Raw genomic sequence first — 21,282 nt, forward strand, 5'->3', positions numbered from 1 at the left:
ATGCGCCAGTATGAGCTGTTTAAGCAGCTCACCTATGTTTGGTTGTTATAGAACAGGCTATAGCAGATTTGGCAGCTTGGCACCTGCTCCTGCCAACTTCAGCCTTGCTCAATAATCCCCAGGATTCCAACAGTAAAACAGGCAGCTGCACAGAAATGTCAAGATTTGGCATGCTGAATGTGCTTTTTATAAAAGGTACTTGTGGAATGATGCCATTTCTAAAGTCAAAAATAATGTTTGAAATAAAGCCATATGGAACCATGAATTCAGGTAAAAATACCTTTGCAAGAATACTCGAAGCAAAATTATAACAAATTAGAAAACAGGCCTGGTGGGAATAAAAGATTATAAGAAGAATATAAAAAAGTCAGCTAGACATGCTAAAAAGTTTGGGAGTGTTCAAAAAGAGGAATAATGCCTTTTTTTCTTTTTAAATACACAGCACAGTGTGCTTTTCTCCCTGCCCCTGGGAACAAACTTTCACTACCACAGCTTTAATGAGTTTCTGATCTTTGCTGAATTTTTGAGCTTTTCTGGGGCAAGGAAAATGAAATTACATGGGTAATGTAACAAATGATTTTTCAAAAACGATTCAGTGTGACCTTTGAGAAATCATGTTGATTTTCAGAGCGTCTTGACCCTTCATATAACCAATCACATTAATATTTAGGACAAGAGTCTCTTTACTACAGTACAGTTTTTCTCCACACACCAGTTACGTTTTCCCCTGAAGTGAAGGCTGCTATGTTTATCTTCCACAAATAAAACACAAAGACACTGTGAATTTGACACCTGACTGAAAAAAAAACCTGTGAAAATGGAGAAAGAGCCTTTGAGAAAGTTCCTATTACTCCTACACATTCAGCTAAAATCTTTTCCTAAGATGTGTGTAACAAGAAAATACAGAGTCCCTGTTCATACTGCTTGAATTCATTATCACATATTGTGATGTTTAATAACTGCAATACTGGGTTTAAGTTCCCTTGGTAGAGTTGAAATCATTAGGACATTTTATAGCTTCAATACTGAAAACTGCATTCTTGTGTCCAACTATGTCTCTGAATTCAGAGTTTTCAGAGTTTTCTGTATCCACACAGACTGCAAGTAAGTACAAGTTCCACTGTACTGAGACTGTGTCCATATTCATACCTGCAGACTACTATAAATTTACTTCTCTGCAAAATTCAAACTAGAGAGAAAGTTTTATAGAAAAGATATAACTCATTTTTATTATCATCTCAAAAAGAAAACAAGAGTTTCAGAGCTTTAGAAAGAACTTGCACTTTCAGGCAGTACTTTAGAATATGAGCCCTTCTAGCCTAGTGCATCAAGCAACATAACAGACATTACACCAAATTTGGTGCTGCTGAAAAAAGCCAACAAACCCAAACCAAACCATTTCACAGGAGTTTAAATGGAAGGCAAGCCATCATTTACAGGGAAATATCACATAGACAAAGTTTTGCAAACTGCTTTCCATTTCCTTCACAAAATTCCACAGTCTCTCTGGCACAGTGAGTCAGAAATCACTTAGTTCTTCTTGATGTTGCAGAGGTCATGAATGGATCATCCTGCAGTTTGCAAAGAGACACACATTACTAAAATTAGCAGGTGTTCCAAGTCATAAAAAAAGCAAAGTCACCTTTAGATTAAACTAGAAAGCCTGGCCATACAATTCCATGTTTTCTGACAGACCTGTTTTTATTTGTTTTGATATGAAAGAGGCAATTTATTAATTTAAAAGTCCATGTGACATGTGTGCAGAGAATAGAAGTTTATGTCACTATGACCAGAACAGCTGCTTTGAAATAAGGAACAATCTATATTTCAGTTGTAAATGAGCAGCACATACCTCAGTTTAATTATGTCTATATATGCATTGCACATCATAAATTACTAATATTTGTATGAATTAAAAACACTATTTTTGCATATTCAAGCAAACATGTAGGTTTTTATTCCAGGTACAAGAAGAGACAGCACAGTGGGGAGAAGAGACAAGAACGTAGTATTTTCTCTGAAGTGGCCATCACCTGACAATGTTAAGGAATGGATTCTGACCATGCATGACAGACTGTAAAAACAAACTGCACAGTGCTTGACAGAATAGAGTGTCTTCTATTCAGTGCAAAACTGTGTAAAAAGTTCTACTTGTTTAATAGTGGAAGAAACCATTTCACAGTAGTTCAAAGATACACCGCAAGAACAGATGTTAGACTTTAAGACAGTGTTTTAAATTTTTTAAGAAGTGTGCTTAGATAATTTGCAATAATAATATGCCCTGAAAATAGCCATTTCTAAATGCAAAAAAAAAAAAAAAATCTTCCTTTTTACAATACTAAAATATATATCTAAATGAAAGGATATAGCTAAGCACTAGAAGAGATTATAATTACTTTCTCTCCCAGGCAATTCCAGGTCCACATTTCAGTAATGACAATTCACTGATTAAAAATTGAAGTGAAAAAAGATTGGGTATTTTTCTGAGGTTCCTTCTAGCCTTGTTTTTGATAATTATGCAGGTAGTCTAATCAAAGTTGGTTGCAATAATCTAGCCCTGTTAGTGAAAAAAAGAATAAATTCAATTTCATTCTGAAATACTTTACTCAAATCGCTGCAAAACAGTGAGCTATAGAAACTTACATGAAATAAAACTAAAAAATGGTACTATATACCATACCTCATCTGACTCAAAAAATGGTACTATATACCATACCTCATCTGACTCAAAATCAACTCCTCTAGATGCTTGGCTTTGTGAACCTCTTTTACTAAGTGAAGACGTAGCTGGCAACCTTGAAACATACAAAGAGAAAAAAATGGCATCAGCATGTTCTCAGTCACCAGACATTCCAATAACTTCCCCTTTAACTTAAGAGTTGGACCACCAATACACAAACCAAAAATAAACAGACATAACAATAAGTAGAACAATAAAAATTCTTAAAATAACATCTTCATACTAAAGCTCTGATCAAGTTATCTCAATCAGTAATCTAATTTTTTCAGTTACAGAAAGATAACTCATATTAGCAAGTAAAAGTTTATATAAATTCTCTAAGCAGTGTTATGACTTTCCTAAAAATCTGGTAGTCAATCAGACCCTTGGACTCTGCCAACTGCCTGTTAAAAATAAGGCACACACTGCATTCATGAAGCAAACATACTTACCTTTGATTTGCTTTAGAAGAGGAAGGAACAAAAGAAGTATCTTCTGGATCAGAATCAACATCTATAATATCCTGGAAAAAAAAAAATGTATAAAGCTTTTCCACAGAATTTCTCCTCACAGAGAGAGTGCATAATGTGTCAGCACTATACCACAGAACCTCTGTTTTTTTTCCAACTATACACCTATTTAGTTAGAATAATATACACTTGAGAGGGCTCCAGGCTAGAACTACACAAATTGGCAAATACAGCACAAGTTTATTCTTCACATTTTTGACCTTGCAGAACCCACCAAAACACTCATTTATAGACCTTATATCTTAAGCTTTGGCCACAAATAAAACATTGCTTTTCTCAGACAAACACCATAACAAAGAAGGATACAAAAGGTCTACAGATTACCATGTAGAAACTTAATGCTGGAACTGATAGCTTGGGAACATCTGCTGATTTAGGCTAATGCTGTGACTGTGTATTTATTTTTCAAATCAACAGTAAAAGACAGCACAACCTTCACTCATACAACAAGGTGCTTACCTCAGAGTACGCCTGGAACGAATTTGAAGAGTGGTCTGTTTTGGAAGGCCTAAAGACTGGAATAAAACAAATGTAATACTTTTAAAATGCTCACACAATTAAATGCACACAACATTATACACTTCTTCTTATTTAAGATCTGCCTAGCATGCATTTCATACTGCAAAAACCCCTGTAAAACAAACAAACCAACCCAAAACATAAATTAAGTCTATCAATCCAGGGATATAACCCTCTGTGCAGCTGCTTCCCAGTCTGGCTGAAAAACCATCAGTAACACTGGTTAAGAGGATGCAAAAAATACTACTGTAACTGAAATTCCTGTATATCTAGCAGGCTAATTATGAACATATCTGCTAAAATTCATTTCTCTGCAATATTTCATTTGCTGACCAATTTAAAATCAAGGTGATTTGTTGATTAATTTAAAATTCAGTCTACCTTGGGGTATTCTGGGGGGAGTTTAGGTGTAGTAGTGAGCAGTATTTTTTCTTAAAATTCTCTGATGACCTATGCTGTTTCCTCAGTGCCTTTCCCCTTGCTGCAGCAAGGAACAGCTACTCTCACATATGTAGGGGGCTTAAAGATAAGGTTTTCTTCTCTAGTAAAAACTGGCATTTCCAAAACTCACTGCAATGTAAGGCTACATGGATCTGCATTAAAGCTTACTAACTTGTAAACATCAGTCAAATATAACTTTTTAACCCCTGAGGAATATTCTGCCTAAAATACTAAGACACATTCTTTCTGTGCTTATTCCTTAAGAAATTGCATTATGTAATATGCTTCCTATTTGCAGTTCTAGCCAGAAGTTCCTAACACATTCCATTTTACCCCATGACAGAAGAGTATCACTATTTTTTTCATTTTCTTTTCTCTTTCTCTCATCATTGCTATTTATTCTATATCATTAGTACTGAAAGAATCTCTCACAGTTGAAATGGGCTAATAGAATAAAAGGCAATTAAAGCACTTCATCATTGAACAAACACCTTCACTACAATTCGAGAGAGCAGATTAGAGTAACAGACAGATCACAGGCTTACCATCCAGGATAGACATATTTTTGCCAGAAACAGATACAGGCTTGTATCTGCTGCCAGAAGCTGACTCTTGGCTAGTGGTTCCTGTAGAGATAACAAACAAAATGCAAATCTGTTCAGCAGTTATTTTTTTCCTCTTTAGTCTATTATTACTGAGTGGGAAGTCACTTAAAAAAAAAAAATCTACAATCATCTTTATTCCTCACTTTCTCCTTGAATTAAAGCCCTCCCTACTTGCAGAAAAACTGTTCTGAGTCAACTGTTCAAAGGTCCCCAGACACAACCCCTTAACACATGGGGCTCTACTCTGATGGGATCACAACAGTGGTAGAACACAGGTTCACAGAACTAGTTTTAAAGCACTAACCAAATCAGACCCAAGATGACAGCCTTCTTTTCAACTCAACCCATTCAGACATTTGGGCATACTACTGAGACAACTCAAAGGAGTTATTTATTTACACATACACACCCACACATATATATATATACATATATATACATATATATACATATATATATATACACACACATATACACACACACAGAGAGTGAAAGTACAACTGTATAGGAAGTACCACTACCACTGCAGAGTGTACAATCACACTCAGTCCAGGAGCTATTGAACTCTTTTTGCTTAAGACATACACCCCTTATTTTCAATCTCTAGAAACATTAAAGTCTCTTGTAAATTACATTAGGATAGATGATTAGTAAAGAGACGTACCTCCTCTTTACACTGATCAAATGCATTAATCTTTAGCAGTTACAAAGGTCTATCCATGCACTTCATTGCACAGACCTTCCCAATAATGCATCTTTTAGGAGTATACAATGTTTCCACAGCTGGGAAGTGTGATATTTTTCTTTAATCACAGTGAAAAAGTCCCAAACTTAAGCCTTATAGGGCAGTCAATCGTAGGTAACAGGATACCCCAAGTATTTGACAAGAGGTTTTTTTTTCCAGTAGGAGTTCTTAAGCAGCATATTTCCACTTGATGGAAGCATCAGAAGAGAGTCACCTTTTAAAGAAAAAATGTCAGGAACTGCAGTACAAAGACTGCAAAGTTTTTCTTACCTCTTCCTCTTCGAGATGACCCTCTTGCTGTTGAATTTTGTCCTCTTGCACCTCTTGCCCGACCCCTTGCCCGACCCCTTCCTCGGCTCAGTGTTGAAGAAAGGCCATCACTTGGATTGCTAGTGCCTGTCTTCTCTATATCCATGGAATCTTCATCACTGGAGGCTGCCAGAACTTCATCCTCAGATCGGTGGGCTCTGGCTCTGATCATTGCCTGAAATGGAAAAATAATTACAGGAAAAAGAATCTTAAATCATGAAATACACCATTGGTAAATCCTAGTTATGTACAATAAATATATAATATAGCTACAAATAAAAATGTTTAATTCTAAACCAGTGAGGCTTAGAAGACACAAATCCAGTGTTATGGAAGATGAGGACATCTTTGAAAATACTTACTTAATCAGGTGTGTACATATAAAGTAGTTAGCTAAGATCTGATAACAGAGTGGAGCTCATTAGTGTGTGACACATTGTTGGACAGCTCAGGTCATCTGTGTCAGCTCCATGTGTCTGCTCAGAGAAAGCACCCTATGGGCTCCACTGACTTGAACTCTTATTGATGACAGTGGGTGCTTAAGACAACTAGCTCAGGTGATGATATCCCAGATTAGGAGAACTGAATCTCACCCCCGTGTCCTTTATCTCAAAATTTCATTCCAGTCTCAAATAACTTGCAAAGACAAAAGAGCACCCATGCTAACAGAGGTTGGCAATTTTCTTTGGAAATACATATGCAATTGAAGTATGAATATGTGGGAGATTTAAGATTGCTGATAAGGGCACAGTACCTAAAGGTTTATCAATATTCCCCATTTGTTCCAGTAATACTACCCAATACACCCCATCCACATGTCCACTGGTGACAAGATCACAAAGAGCTTAAGCTGAAAGGTCTTTGAAAGTCACCTGCTAGGTCTAACCTTCATTAAAAGTAAGAAATAATGAACAATCAGATTCACAAATTTGCACAAGAAAAGAGACCTCAAAAGCCAAATTGAGCAGTAGCTTAGGTACATATTATCCTAACAAAGATTTAAGACAGACTTACTAAGCCTTAAAGGCAGATAGGCACATTTTGTCAAGGACAATACTGAAGTATTGCTGAAGCACTGCTAAATGACTACATTTATATGCAGAAGTCACCACTCCATTTTTCAGCCTTTGTTCAAAATTCAGAGTCATTACCTCACGGACTTCCTTATCTTCTTCTTCGGTATTCTTTTTTCTACTCTCCCTGAATTTTCGCACCTGAATAAAAAAAAGAGTTCCTGTCAAAATAACAATTCATGTCATACAATAATCAAAATACAGTCAAAGTGTGAAGCTTCATCCACTAAATCATTAAGTCAAGCTCATGTGAGAAGTGGAGAGTCCAAGAATAACTGAACAGTTTGTTTAGGGCCCTTTCATGCTGTCCTATGGTTTAAGAATCTCACATTCTGTTAATAACTGGAGCTACATCTCTGGGAAGGAAGAAAGCCTGGCACACGATGAAGGAGATACTGTGTTTAAGAGAAGAAAAGGATAGTAATTTTGACAGTAAGGACGCTGAAATATGAATAACTAACAAATATGGAAAAAGATATGAGGCATGACAGAAAAAGACATTAGTTCTAAAGACAAACAACAACAAAAAATACACCCCGAAGTGTCACAGAAAGTCTGCAAGCACTGATTGTTTACTGTCTCTTTCAACCCCTCATGAATTAAAGCAATCAGTAAGAAAACATGTACATGCAGCCTTCCTTCCCCACCAAATTATTCTTTAAACAGTGCACAGAAAAGCTGCAGAAAAATTACTTCTACAGTGTTGAATATAAGAGCTGAACACATAGGCTCATGTGGAAGCTCAACTGGTTGACAAAAATGTCTTTCAATGGTTGCTCAATACACATAAACCAGGCCTGTCTCTGGGATACCCTGAGCTGCAAGCAGTTAGAAACAAGAAGAGCACCTGAAGGATAAATTTTCTTTATGCTTGTCCTGTTCTTGTACTCTTCCCTAAGCCAATACGAAAAAGCTACAAAGAGATTATACCAATCATCTTTCTCACAATAGCAGTAAATATGTAGTTCTACGTGTATTAGACAGATTTTTTTCTGTGAACACGTGCGCAACCTAAACCACATTTTCAGCACAAGTTTTGAAATCATGTATTTGAAACTTCATCATAAATTAATTATTCATTTATTAATTGTAGAAAATGACTAGAGGCAAGTGTTGCCTCTGCTTGACAACTGAGGCAACACTTGTCTCAAGCACATGCTCCACACACAGGCAAATCTATTAAACTGTGTTTAAGCACTGATTTTTCTACTGTCTTGACCTCTCTTGGGGAATCAACATTAACAGAACATTACCTCCTCATCTATTTTTTCTTCCACTGCATCAGTGCGACGCTCCTTGAGAAACCTCTGTGTTTTTTCTAGTTGAAATTTCACCAGCTCTTCTATGGCATCTTTTTCCTCTTTGTCCACAAACTCTTGCACTGCTTCTCCCATTCCTCTTTCAGTTAGAAGTGAAAGCTGTACTTTCTTTAGAATTGGGGGAAATAATTTGTTAAGAAGAATCTGCCATTAGAGAAGGCAAGCAATATTCCAGCTGTTTCAGATAAATATTACATTAAGTTGGTTGCAAACACAGTAATGTGCATTGCTTATTTAAATCAGAGAAAAGCACTGCAATAAGCAAATATTATGTGTCATAAACCAGTTACAACTCTCTTGCTACTAGCATGCCACATTAACTTTTCAGAGTATTTTTCAAACTAGTCAAAGCAAAAGGCTTTATGAACAGTAAAGAACCCACTCTAAAAGAAAAACTTTCAGGAAATAATGCTGCCCAGAAGAATAAACTTCCTAACTAAAATAAGTATAACAAAGGAACATAATTTATGCTGTCCTAATACTGACATGTGTCTAAAGTTAGGCAGGATGATGTAATTTGAAGGATCTTTACCTCAAGAATTCTTGCTCTAAAGACTTTCTACAATTGAAATAGCTTCTGCAAGTTATGTTTGATCAACTACATCAAGCTTTTGTGCACCAGGCTCACTGATTATTTTTTATCTCACAGATGTTACTGCACTGGTGCTGGGAAAGGGAAATACACTAGATTTAATAAAAGGGTGGGAAGAAAGCAAATTATCACAGGTCTCTCTTCCTTCTCTCTGCTGTGCTTTAAACAAAATGTGGCGGTGCACTACATCTGAAGACACAAATATACTGCCAAGTAACAAGTGATTCCAAGTTAGCTGGTAATAGTAAATGGTACAGTCTCACACTGGTCCTAGAGTAAATGAAGGTAGTTCTTCCCTCACATGCTGCCTCAGATTCTCCTCCTGTACATGAGTACATGACACAGTACAGGGCAAACACTGCAAGTTCACATGAAGAGCTATCATGCTCTCAAATCAGTGAGTGTTCACAGACCTACACAACCTGCACACAGCAGTTACTTGCTAATCCAAGACACACACTTCATGTGGTAATTCTCAGACAGTGCTTTGGGAAATAAATTCACTTCTTGGTGAATGTCAGAATCTTTTCAGGGCACGCTACTTCCATTATGGAAGAAAAAAAAAAGTGATAAAAATATTATATGACATTAAAAAGGAAAATTATAAAAGGTAGAAAAATACCTTTTCTGCTGTCTGGAAATACTGCTTTACAAGGTCTTCTACCCTCAGTGTTGTTCCCTCAGCAGGTCTGCTAACCAATTTTCCAAAATTAAGATCAATGTCTAGAATAGAAAAGCACAGTGGCATCATCCAGATTTACAGTTTTTAATCATTACCATCCCACTGAACCATCCCCCACTGACAGTAGTCAGAAAAAAGGTTAATGCAAGCCTCCTACGAACTGTGGTCCATTTTATATGTAAAGCCTTTTGCTCTTTTTAGAGTCTATTCATTGGAAACATGGAGAAACATAATAACTATGCAGACAACTCCAAGTCTAGCAGATACAAAGAGTTCTAACTAACATACGTCTGGATTATATACTGAACACCGTGTTCTAAAGGTTATTATAATTGAACTCTAGAAGGTCACAAATGGAAGAAAATCATAGGAGTCATCAAAGCAATGAAGTTTTTTATAAGTAATCCATTTACTAGAAAAGAGATTCCCCTCCATAGCACGCTGACTGATTTTCAATAGAAAATGCTCATAACTCTTCTCAGGCAGCAAGGTAGGAATGGCAGAAGGATGACAGGGATAATCATGCTAGGTTAGCACATACCACACAAATAACTTTAAATGACTATAGACTGCTTTAGACTATAGACTGAATTCCTGAAGTTTTAACATCCCCTGTACTGAACCACAATGTGCACATGTAATGAAAACATTGAGTGCTTCCTTAGCCACTTCCCTTGCATAAGAGGCTGTCTAATAAAGCAATGCAAAGGCCATGGCAGTACTCTCATATTCCCTTCCTGAAGCTGACATGCCCATTAAGGAGGAAAAGTAAATGAGTGAAACATGGTGGCAGATGTGGTAGCTACTGTGTATTCTGCAAATGTTAATGAGATTAAACAACTATAAAAAAGGAAACCAAAGAAAAATGAACCAAGACCAATTCAGTATAATTATAAAAATGCCTCACTAAAAGCAGTTCCTATTCATGAAATGATGAATACTATCAGTTTTGTAAAGTTCAAAACATAAAAACTGTCACTAGAACTGGACAATGCACTTGCAATGTACTAATGCAAACTAGGAAGAGTTTTTTAGCACATTATGTTCCTGTACAAGCTCAATCTTCATTAGCAACTATTACAAATCCAGTATTTGAACAACATCTATTAACCATTTATTAAAAATTCTAGGAAGCAATGAGAAATGCCGCAATAGTAACAGCTATTATTAGTTTTGCACAAATATTTGAATAGAAACAAACCTGGAAGAGACAAGTCAAGAGCACCTCAAATGCACAATTAATTAGGGCAAACAAAATGCTATCCTACATTTGGACCTTTTTTAAAAAATATATGAACAGCTCTTAAGCCCACATCCTTCATTACTATTTTAGGTATGAACAAATTAACTACTACAAAATAAAACTAAAATATAAAGGGAAAAAGCACTATACCCATTTATTTTCCTTCAGAGTGTTCAAACCAAATCATCTTATTCTAAGAAGCCTCAGGAGTGAGCCACTTAATGCCTTTCACGGTAATTACCACAGAAGCATAGAGTAACTCAGTCTGGCATGGGGCTATATGTACTACTATAAATAATTCAGTAAGGTCTGAGGCCAAAGGAGAATGAAACTGTTTATGAATAACTGTCAGAAGACACCATGCTGAATATCAGAAATTTGGACAAACCCAGAAATAGAAAAGAAATAATTGTGCAATATATACACTTAAATAAGACAATGCATCTTTACTTCTCCTGTAAGAGATTAGATGGTAGACTCTGGAAGTGCTGGGTAACAAAATACAGAGAGATGAAGGCAAACAAAAGCAAGCCAATGACTTCTTCTTTCATAATCACCTTTTTTCTCTTTTTGTTCACGATGCCTGAAAAAGTGTATGATGTCTTTTGGGTTAGCCACCCGATGCATGTACTTCTGGCTGAAACGATGGACACTGAATGGTTCAAAGCCACCTGCATAATCAACCTAAGTGAGGAAAGGACAAATTTAAATATGAAATAAAAAGAAGTAGAGAAGCCACACAATTCAAAACAGATTTGTTATGCTTCAAAGGAAAAAATTAATAGTAAGAAATTAGTCAACCTAAACTTAATGCCTTACTATGCAGAATGTTAATGGCTAATAACAGCTAATAATAACATTAACAGAAAAGCTAATAACAGCTAATTTTTATAACTTGTTCTTCATTTGTTTCATTTACTAGCGTTCACAACAGTTTCCAATTGGGTTGGGAAACCACACAGGATAATATGACTTAAAAAAAATTCACAGTAAATAGCCACTTTTGATGCCCTTACTCAGAACAGCAGTGAAGTACATTTATGACCAATCTCATCCTTTACCTTAGAGTACTGGTTACACAGGTAAATAGAAGTATGGTAGGTGATTTATATTTGCCTGTACACAGCAAAAATATATCTACATTATGTGTTTACACAAAAAGCATGACTTTGCTTTGAAACTTTCCACAGTGACCTTTAAAAAGAAAGCAATCCAAGCTGAACAATTTCTTACTCTTAATCTTATGATAGGCTTCTCTGGCTGGCGGGGATTTCCCAAGCGTTCTCTTTCTGCAGTGTCCAGCATCAATTCCACCTGTGAAGGAGAATTATAAATTCAGTTCTACTTTGTTCTCCTACAGATGCCTGAACACTTCAAGTATAACTTTAAATACATCCAGTTGCAAGGGGAGCAAACAAAATAAATCATTATAGAATGTGCTCTTGTTCCTGAATGCATATGTACCAAAAATGCAGGCAAAAGCCATTAAGAATGACTGAGAAAAACATGACAAAGAAAGGCTTATCCTTCAGATACAGTGTAGTCCAGCAGTATCTACATCACTGATCTCTCATATTTTATAGCCACTATGTTTTGCTAAATTTCTAGTTCCAGGGAAAAGCAGAAAGAGCCATATAAACCTAAGAACAAAGCAATTAATGAAATTGCTTAGTTACTTCTGCCACTTCAGACTGCATGCTGAGTCCTCAGGGTTTAGGTCAATGTATTTGTGCTGGTTCCAAAGTGCACATCCAACACTGCTCCCTCTGAGGTGAAAGCTTTTATACAAAAATCATATGGACACCTAAAAACCATTTCCAGCTGACTTTAATAGGTCATCCCAATCAAGGAATCTGGAAGCCAAGGCTGCAGAGTGAATGTCAAGGAATTAGCTTCCTATGGAAACACAGTCTAAGTTTGTTTTAATATGGGGCAAGACACAAGATTTCTCATCTTTCAGTCTCAAAACCAGTCACACATACCATCCCCTGTCCATACACTGCTATCCATAAACTGTTAGCATCACAAGTTACCTTTTCCATGCAGAATGCCTGTATTGCCTGAGTAACATTAGGATTGTCAGGATGAAAAAGATCTGGATGATCAGCTAGAACAATGTCCTCTATATGGAAAGTTCGCACTGTCTCTAGAGCAATCTTCTCCATTTTCATTTTTTTCCCTTTAACATGCAGCAAACCAATGTGTCTAGGAGGAGAAAGGTAACTTACTAGAAGATAAACTTAAGAGAACTATGGTATAAAGATTTGTTTTCAAATTCATATTTACTTTTCAGGGATAAAATTCCAAAAGCTACAGAAAGATCTGTACTTCAGGGTTGGCCCTGCAAAACTTCTATTTTATTATACTTAGATCATCAGTTCCTTGTATTCCAATTTATCAGTATGTAACTCCTTCTAGCTAAGTTCCATTTGCTTTAAATGTTAGATTAAATTGTGAGCAAAGCAGAAGTTATACCACGTACTCATTTCATCTACTTTTCTTATTATGTCACAATCTGAAGCTAATCCACACAGTCATACAAGTCTTTTCATACTGTATTCAAGTATTCTTCTTCAACAGAACACCTGAGACATGTAAGACAAGGGACAAACAAGAACAAAAAGAAAAGTTCACGCACTTCTTCACGGCTTCTCCAGGGGACAGAGAAGTCACCACTGAACTTCCTGGCTGAGAAACATAGAAACGTTGCTGTTCATTTTGGCATGGAGCTATTTTGCACTCATGTTCATGACCCCACACAACAAGATTAATAAAGTCATCTAAAAACTGCTCTGGAATGTAGTTGGTAGCTCCATGTTTGCTCCTGTTCAAGAGAAGAGAAGAATAATGGATGGGCAAGGGGAGAGTGAAGGAGGAGAAAAATATCAGATTTAAAATGATACAGGAACTCCAGCATTAATATCAGACATACATGTCAGCTCTTCTCCACATTTATTCCTTACACAGTTGTTTAGTGTTTGGCTAAACAAAAGGGCAACTTACATAGCTCACTTTTTTACATAGCTCACTGTTTTCTGTTCCCCTCCTTTTATTCAGATCTCCTTTTTCTTCTTACTTGGCTTGTAAGACTTTTGGTTTTTTTCTATATGAATGCTTTTATAGCATCTCATGGCAATCAGTTTTTGGGTTTTTTTGGTTTTAAATGCTGGGGAAAAGCCAACTGAATTAAACAGACATGGGACATGCCATCCCCAGTCCCATTCTGGAAGACAAGGGAGATGGGGGAGAGAGTTCGTTCAGCCTACAGGAGAGAAATCAGTACACAGGGTAATATGAGCTCCATTTGTTTACGCCTCCCTCACCATTATTTGAGCACGAGGATTGCCCTCTTCTTCAGGAAAAATCAGAAGAAAGTATTTGGAAAAGAACTCTGCCTGTTCCTACTACCACTGCTGGTAGAAGCCTGTAGACAAACAGAACCTGTTACCTATCTGCAAAGCACAGCAGTGCAAGGGAACACAGGGTACTTGTTGAACTATGGTGCAAACAAGGATAGAAAATACAATATGAAGTTTGGTGTTCTCCTGGCTCAAACAAGCAGAAAAGACCTAATTATGTGCATACAACATTACAAACCCTCCTCTGCCTCTGGCTATAAAAGTTTGGGACAAGATTTCCCAACTCCCTTAACTCATTTATTTCAAACCTTTTCCTTTACAATTCCTCTCCAAAAAGAGCTGTGAAACAATGTTTTCACTTGTAAAAATCTTAAGAAACCAGCTATTCACAAGAAACATGAAAAAACACAGCTGGTTTGTTCACCTATCCTTTTCCAGACAGTTTAATGTAGTAACACAGTAAGTTGCTGTAATTCATTTAGTACTGTTACCTATTTTGATGAATCACAAACAAGTTAAACCAACTATCTTCATCTTCCTTTGGTCTCAGCATGGTTACTTGCTTATTGACGAACATTCGATACAACCTCTCATCTGGAATTGCTCCTGAAGTGGACAAACAAACAAAAATAAATTTGTGTGGTAAACAAGTCTGTATTTCATAGCATTTTTACTAGCAACTCTATTAAAAAAAGCATGAGGAACAAAAATATAGCAGCCTTCCAGTACCCAAAGTGGGCTTACAAGAAAGCTGGAGAGGGACTTTTTAGAAGGGAAAGCATGATAGGACAGGGGAATGGCTTTAAACTGAAGGAGAACAGATTTAGGTTGGATATTATGATGAAGTTCTTTACTGGAAGGGTAGTGAGGCACTGGAACAACTTGCTCAAGAAAATTGTGCATGTCCCATCTCTGGAAGTCACTGATTATTTCCTTGATGTTTTTAACTAGGAAAAAAAACCAAACCCCAAACTATCCTTAGCTAGGCTCATGATAGACATCAATAAATTCCATGTGGAGTGTCCATATTTTGTATAACAAATGCTCTCTGAATCAGAGAAAGTCAAAAAAGTAAAAATTAATTCTGGCACAAACACAAATAAACATACCATGAACATCTTCATGCAGCAATGCTGGTACTTTAGAATGTTGTTGCATTTCCCAGTAACAACTTTGGTACTGAAAACTCTTATATTTTCATATTAGAATGTTCCACTAACTACTAACCTTTCAAACATCTAGCAAACTTTCAAAGTATCTCATTAAAAACACAAAATAATGGCCAACTAAGACTTAATTTAGAGCTATAAAATTTGCTTGGAATTGAATGTTTAAGCACTCATGACTGGACAAAAAAAAAGGGTGAAAAAATAAGAACTTAATAGTTAACTTCTCTAGACAGAGAGCAGTCTAAAATAACCATTCTAAGTATGAAGTGAGGGTAGACAGGAATTTAGTGGAGAAAATACAAAGGAACAAACCTGAAGTTGAAAACATATCATAGAACCACTTTAAGGTATGAAACTCTAAAGTTTTTTTAAAGAAACTGAGATTACCCATGGCCAATGCTACTTATGAACCACTTCAGACAGACACATAAGACATTAGATTTCTGCTCAGACAGCTTTTGTTTTTAAATATAACCAAAATGGCACACAAACATCAGGTGTTTAAGCTTTGCCTAAGTAGGATGAAATAAGCTTAATACACAACAGAAAGAATTTAAGAGTGTGATTGCTCTGACTTGACAAACCAGCACTATGGTTAACTGAAGCAGGCTTCGTTTATCACCAATAAAAGTACAAAAATTCAAGTTTAGGAATATTTATCTAAAAGAGCAAAAAAAACCCCTGTCAGCTAGTGACACAAAGCAGGAGGAAAAACCTGACATTGTCACAGAATTGATACGCTTTAATTTAGAATCACATACACCTTCATATTTGTTGTAGCCTTATACATTTGTTCCAACTTTATTTAGACCTATTAAATTTCAGTAATACATGAACAAATACTTACCCAAGCCATACAGAGCAATTTTTGTTCTACCTTTACGCAATAAAATGGGACTAATATCTATTTTCTCCACAGAAGTTGAACGTCCAAAGTGATTCAGCAGTCCTGCACAGCTTAAAATATCCAATGCACACAGTGCATCTGCCTACAACAAATATTAAGAAACAAATACAGAACTTTGAATAGTACGTAAAGTGTTTCATACCTAAATGAAAGTCTCAAAAGTAAGAGAGAATATCTTTCCTTAAGTAACTTCTGCAGTTGAAAAGCCCCATAACATATATTAAGGGTTTTGCTAATACTCTAGAGTACAATAGCAAATCCCTTTTCCTTACAAGTCATACATCATTTGAACAATTTGAATTAAACATTAAATCATTCAGAAAAACAAAACCACAAAAAAAACATTCAAACCAGCCAGTCTCCAATCTTATACAAAAACTATCTGGTTAAAGTAACTACTGTATAGTAAATTCAAAGTTAAACTGCTGCTAAAACATTCATCTCCGTGATAAACTGCTATTTGATATAAAATGCAAAATTATTAATTTAATGCATGCATTTTAATGCTTTCTAACCTATTTCCTGACTACTTTGAGTAGCTTGTTTTTAAGCTACCACTTCACTAGTATTAGATTATTCTCCTTGAAAATGCATGACACATATCAATTACGTATGTACAAATCAAAATATCAAAATTCTCCTTCTTCAAGAAAGAAGCTTTCAGTCTCTACTGATGGAATGCTTTAGAAACTTTCTGAAAGACTGCCACTTCTTTAATTAAGAAATTAAACACAGTTCATATGGATCTCTTAGCTTATTTCCACGTGCTTTTATAAGTGACACACTCAACTTGTTGTCACTTATTAAGATAATTCCTAAAGATGCACAAAATATTTACACACAGAGTGGAGCAACTGACTAAAAGTAGCATAATCTCCCAGAACTGTATTTCTTCATCTTTGTAATGCAACAGTACAATTATGATAAGAATTACCCCTGTGGGATCATCATGATTGCCATGAATACTAAAAACTGGAATAGAAATGTTGAGATTTTCATCCTGATAATTCACCCAAGGGAACCTGAACAAAAAGGGGAAAAGAAGTTAAATTTTATCTGCAAATTTGTGTACAATTCTCAATATTCTCTTCAAATTAACTTCATCCCAAATAAATGTGGTAAAACTCAGAAAGAAATGATTATGAATAAGCTTAAGCTTAAGCATAAGAAGATTCTCACTCATGGTGTGGAATGGCACTCTCTCTGGGGAACAGGGCAGCAAAAGAAACCTCTTTTGTTTAGAACAAGCCATGAAAAGAATTGTACAAAAAATTGTGTAGCAGTAGTGGATTAGGCTGTGTAACCTTTGCTTACACACAAGGAACTCTGCTGATTTTACCAAAACAACTCATGTGAATTGGATTACTTGCAAAATGGAAACTATATATTACAGAAATATATCAAGAGTCACAGCACAATCAGAAGTTTCTCAAAATATTGTACACATTTCTTTACAGACTTAGATGACAGATGAAGTTATCCTGTGAACTGTCCCACACAGACAGGCCTAAAAACTTCAGGTTCCAGTCATGGAGGACATAAAATAAAAATCACAGCACACTCACCCAATACACAAACCAAGCCTTGCATGGTAAATTATAGTAACATACTTACTTGCTGTAATGAAAATTAACTGCCTGATCACTCAAAATTTCAAACTGAACAGGACGATCACCCATGCAATATTTTCTTAGTGACTCCAAACAAGAGTGTACTGTTTTTCTGGAGGGTTTGTTGTCGTGAAAAAGGTCCCCACCTAATAAAACAAAGTCCACCTGTATGTAACAAAAAACTTTATTATTTTAATACAACATTTTGTATTACCTTGAAAGACTTTTAAGCAAATTGTTTAAATTATTTCTTCTAAGGAGTTCCACATACTTCCTCAAATATGAGGAAATATACTTCTAGGTAAAAGGAGTTAGTTGTAAGAGAAACAACATTTAACTTCCTTATTAAAAAAACTAATTAAGTTATTAATTAAAACATAATCAAACCCCAAAAGACCCATTTATGAAGAGCCATAGGAGAAAACAACTGATAGTGGCAAAAAAGGATTAGTCTACTACTGTAATAAGGGTCTCCAAATTGGCTCCTGAACATTTTTTGACAGGCATGAAAAGCTACATTATTTTCTCACTGCTGCACTACCTAGTGCAAAGAAACCGGTAGCTATCACCACATTATTTTGAGAAGGTGCTAGCTGCTGCTTCTGCATATACTGCATATATTTAGCTTTTGGTAGGAAAAAAATATAACAAAATTACAAAGAATCTGACTGATGGGCATCCAGTCCTTAAAAATGGAATCACAGAATCGTCTAGGTTGGAACTCTAAGATCATCAAGCCCAGGTGTTAACCCAGCACTGCTGAGTCCAACATGAAACCATGTCCCCAAGTGCCACATCCATAAATCTTTTAAATACCTCCAGGGATGGCGACTCCACCACCCTCCTGAGCAGCCTGTTCCAGTGCTTGACAACCTTTTCAAGGAAGAAATCTTTCCTAATGTCCAGTCTAAATCTCTTCTGGTCACTTGCTCTAGTCCTGTTGCTTGGGAGAAGAGATCAACTCCCACCTGGCTACAGCCTCCTTTCAGGCAGCTGTAGAGTTCAATAAGGTCTCCTGGGAGCCTCCTTTTCTCCACGCTAAACACCCCCAGCTCTCTCAGCTGCTGCTCACAGGACTTGTGCTCCAGACCCTTCCCCAGCTCTGTTGCCCTTCTCTGGACACGTTCCAGCCCCTCAATGTCCTTCTTGCAGTGAGGGGTCCAGAACTGAACACAAGATTGGAGGTGTGGCCTCATCAGCACTGAGTACAGGGGACAATCCCTGCGCTGGTCCTGCTGGCCACACCATTGCTGATCCAGGCCAGGGTGCCATTGGCCTTCTTGGCCATCTGGCACGTGCTGGACCATGTTCAGCTGCTGTCAACCAACTCAGGCCCTGGGGATGCAGCAGGCTTCTATAACAAGTGGAGCAGTCTGCATATTGGGCCTTCTGTTCCCATCAGAAGTGGGTCTCCTATAACAACCCACTTTTTTTCTTCATGGAAGGAGTTTTGATATTGGGCACAGGCAACAACCTCAGCAACACCTCCATGCTAGATGAAACACTGTCCTTGTTCAGATCAACTTGCAGAGCCTCACACCTGTTATGCCAGGGCACATGGGATGTGGGATAGTCACAAGAGGAGATGCACCTGCTGTGCTGGGCAGGAACTTGTTGCCATTGCCCCCTCTCCCTTAATTCAGTGAGTTCATACAGAGGATAGGGAATCCCCTGGATCATGTGTCCTGTCTGCCTGTCAGGCCTGCCCTAAGGAAAGCCGAGTGTGATTACAGCAGTCTCTCTCTCTCTCTCATACACACTCTGATACTCCTCAACCAGAGCTGTGTCTGGACAGGGACTTCTGTCTGGGCAGCTGTGTCAGCTGTGGTGGATACAGAGAAAAGCCGTGGCTTTTTGCCAGATAGATACCACTGCTCCCTGGTGGAGCTGGCAGGGCTCAAGTGCTGTTCCTGCACAAAAAGTCACGCCATGGCAGGTCTGTTTGCCACGTTGGAAGTGCTCCAGCTTGCTGTCATTCCCCAGGAGTTTCCTTTACAGTTGTGGGGTGGGGTCTTGGCTGCCACTGCTCCTGACTCCACCCAGGTCCCATCAGCCGCTGCGGGCTCCTGGTGGCTCTCGGCTCCCCCGACATTGGCCCAGTTCAGGAAATCCCTCTGTCCACCCCACGACAGGATTCTGCTGCCGACGGTGCAGGCACCAGAACTACTCACTTCAGCGACTCAGCACTGCATGACACTTCAAGAGCTTCTAACAAATCTCTACTGGTTTGTCAGAAGACTGCATATCACTACTATTACTCTCCTTAATTATTTTTTCCCCTTGCAGTGACAAACCCTCTCTAGATACCACTGAAAGTGGTGCAGGCAACCCAAAACCACTGCTAATGCAATCAAAGTCATGATTCAGTAAGAATGTTCTCACATAGAATCAGGCATTCCTTTTACTAAATCAGAAGTGAAACTGAATGCAACAAATAGTTCAGCCATTTGACTTGGTATTACTAGAGACTAAGTTTTGGTATTACTAGAGACTAAGGACCAGGACTAAGTTTTACAGCTTCTGGCAGATTGGACCATATTTTCAACAGCATCAGTTCTTCCTTCTCCAAAAAGTAGCACTTACTTCATTTTTTTGAGCATGGTCCAGAATTTCATTAAAAGTTACAAATGTATCATTTCCACGAACTGGATCCTTCTCCAAATAGCCAAGATGAATATCAGTAGCAACGAGTATTTTAAAGGTATCTTCATCATGCCTGAATAAGACAGGAAAACTAGCGTCAGAGAGCAATAGACGTAGGGAATTTCTACACAGTCTTTACTAAGGTAAGCTTATCTGTCCAAAGTCATGAAACACGGAGATTTGCCATAAAACTCTACCAAGCATCAGTCCTGTAAGAGTCTCAAAATACTTCACTATTTGTACTGCAAACAGCACATCGCCAAACCAGCCAGTAGGAAGATTTGTTTAACCCAGTCATTCTGCTCCAGTAAAGGGATGCAAGCACCCCTCTGAAGCATCTAATTAGAAACTAAAGAACCCTTTTTATGTTTTTTGCTTTTAAAAATGTGGAAAGTCTAATTCTCTCTTTGCACTGGTAATCTACACGTGTATGAAGGCAAGCACGGTGATCATAAGGACCAGAGGGAAACACATCTGATGACCCCAGCTCTTCTTAACTTGTTCCAGACATACAAAACACTTGCTGCCTGATGTGTCAGGACTGCAGACAGCGGGAGCTTACTGTGAGTTGATGGTGCTCATCCTGGTGCGAGGTTCCTCACGGGGAGGCTCTGGCACAGCGCTGCCAGCTCAGGCAGTCACCTTCTCTCTTCACAGGCGCTACGCGAAGCGCAAGAGACCAAACCAGGCGCTGGGCCAGGGCAGGGGGCACAGCGAGGTGCGATCACACGGCACGATCACTGCCGCCGCTCCATCTCCCGCTCCCGCCGCCGCTCGGGCCGAGCACCTCCCCCGGCCCAGCCCGTTCCGTCACGTC

The 21,282-nt window shown here is 37.7% G+C and overlaps 1 protein-coding gene across 2 annotated transcripts; it reads right to left on the reverse strand.

Annotated features, from left to right (window-relative positions):
• Positions 1 to 1,128: 1,128 nt before the first annotated feature.
• Positions 1,129 to 21,273, reverse strand: MRE11 (MRE11 homolog, double strand break repair nuclease). 2 transcript variants are annotated; one of them, XM_009102761.4, is made up of 19 exons: positions 21,028 to 21,273; positions 20,406 to 20,538; positions 17,827 to 17,987; positions 17,147 to 17,234; positions 16,153 to 16,294; positions 14,628 to 14,742; positions 13,416 to 13,601; positions 12,811 to 12,982; positions 12,011 to 12,091; positions 11,335 to 11,461; positions 9,475 to 9,575; positions 8,195 to 8,368; positions 7,020 to 7,082; positions 5,830 to 6,043; positions 4,755 to 4,835; positions 3,709 to 3,764; positions 3,172 to 3,242; positions 2,717 to 2,795; positions 1,129 to 1,571 (listed from the first exon to the last, which is right to left on the reverse strand). In XM_009102761.4, the coding sequence occupies exons 1-19, from the start codon at positions 21,045 to 21,047 to the stop codon at positions 1,527 to 1,529; spliced, it is 2,109 nt and encodes a 702-aa protein (XP_009101009.1). In that variant the 5' UTR covers positions 21,048 to 21,273; the 3' UTR covers positions 1,129 to 1,526. The 2 variants fall into 2 exon arrangements, with proteins under 2 accessions (XP_009101009.1, XP_018763971.1); XM_018908426.3 differs by lacking the exon at positions 21,028 to 21,273 and having other exon boundaries at positions 1,130 to 1,571; positions 17,827 to 17,968.
• Between the last annotated feature and the right edge of the window lie 9 nt (positions 21,274 to 21,282).

Source organism: Serinus canaria, chromosome 1 (genome assembly GCF_022539315.1).
Source record: "Serinus canaria isolate serCan28SL12 chromosome 1, serCan2020, whole genome shotgun sequence".
In the NCBI taxonomy this organism is placed as follows: Eukaryota; Metazoa; Chordata; class Aves; order Passeriformes; family Fringillidae; genus Serinus; species Serinus canaria.

What these genes read in the sequence shown, in the direction of transcription:
- MRE11 (XM_009102761.4), bottom strand. Translation starts at nt 21,047, where the DNA reads ATGAGCACCATCAACTCACA. An exon ending in ATCATGATGATCCCACAGGG is followed by an intron (nt 16,295 to 17,146) that starts GTAATTCTTATC and finishes TATTTGTTGTAG; the next exon opens with GCAGATGCACTGTGTGCATT. An exon ending in TTGATTTTGAGTCAGATGAG is followed by an intron (nt 1,572 to 2,716) that starts GTATGGTATATA and finishes TGCAAACTGCAG; the next exon opens with GATGATCCATTCATGACCTC.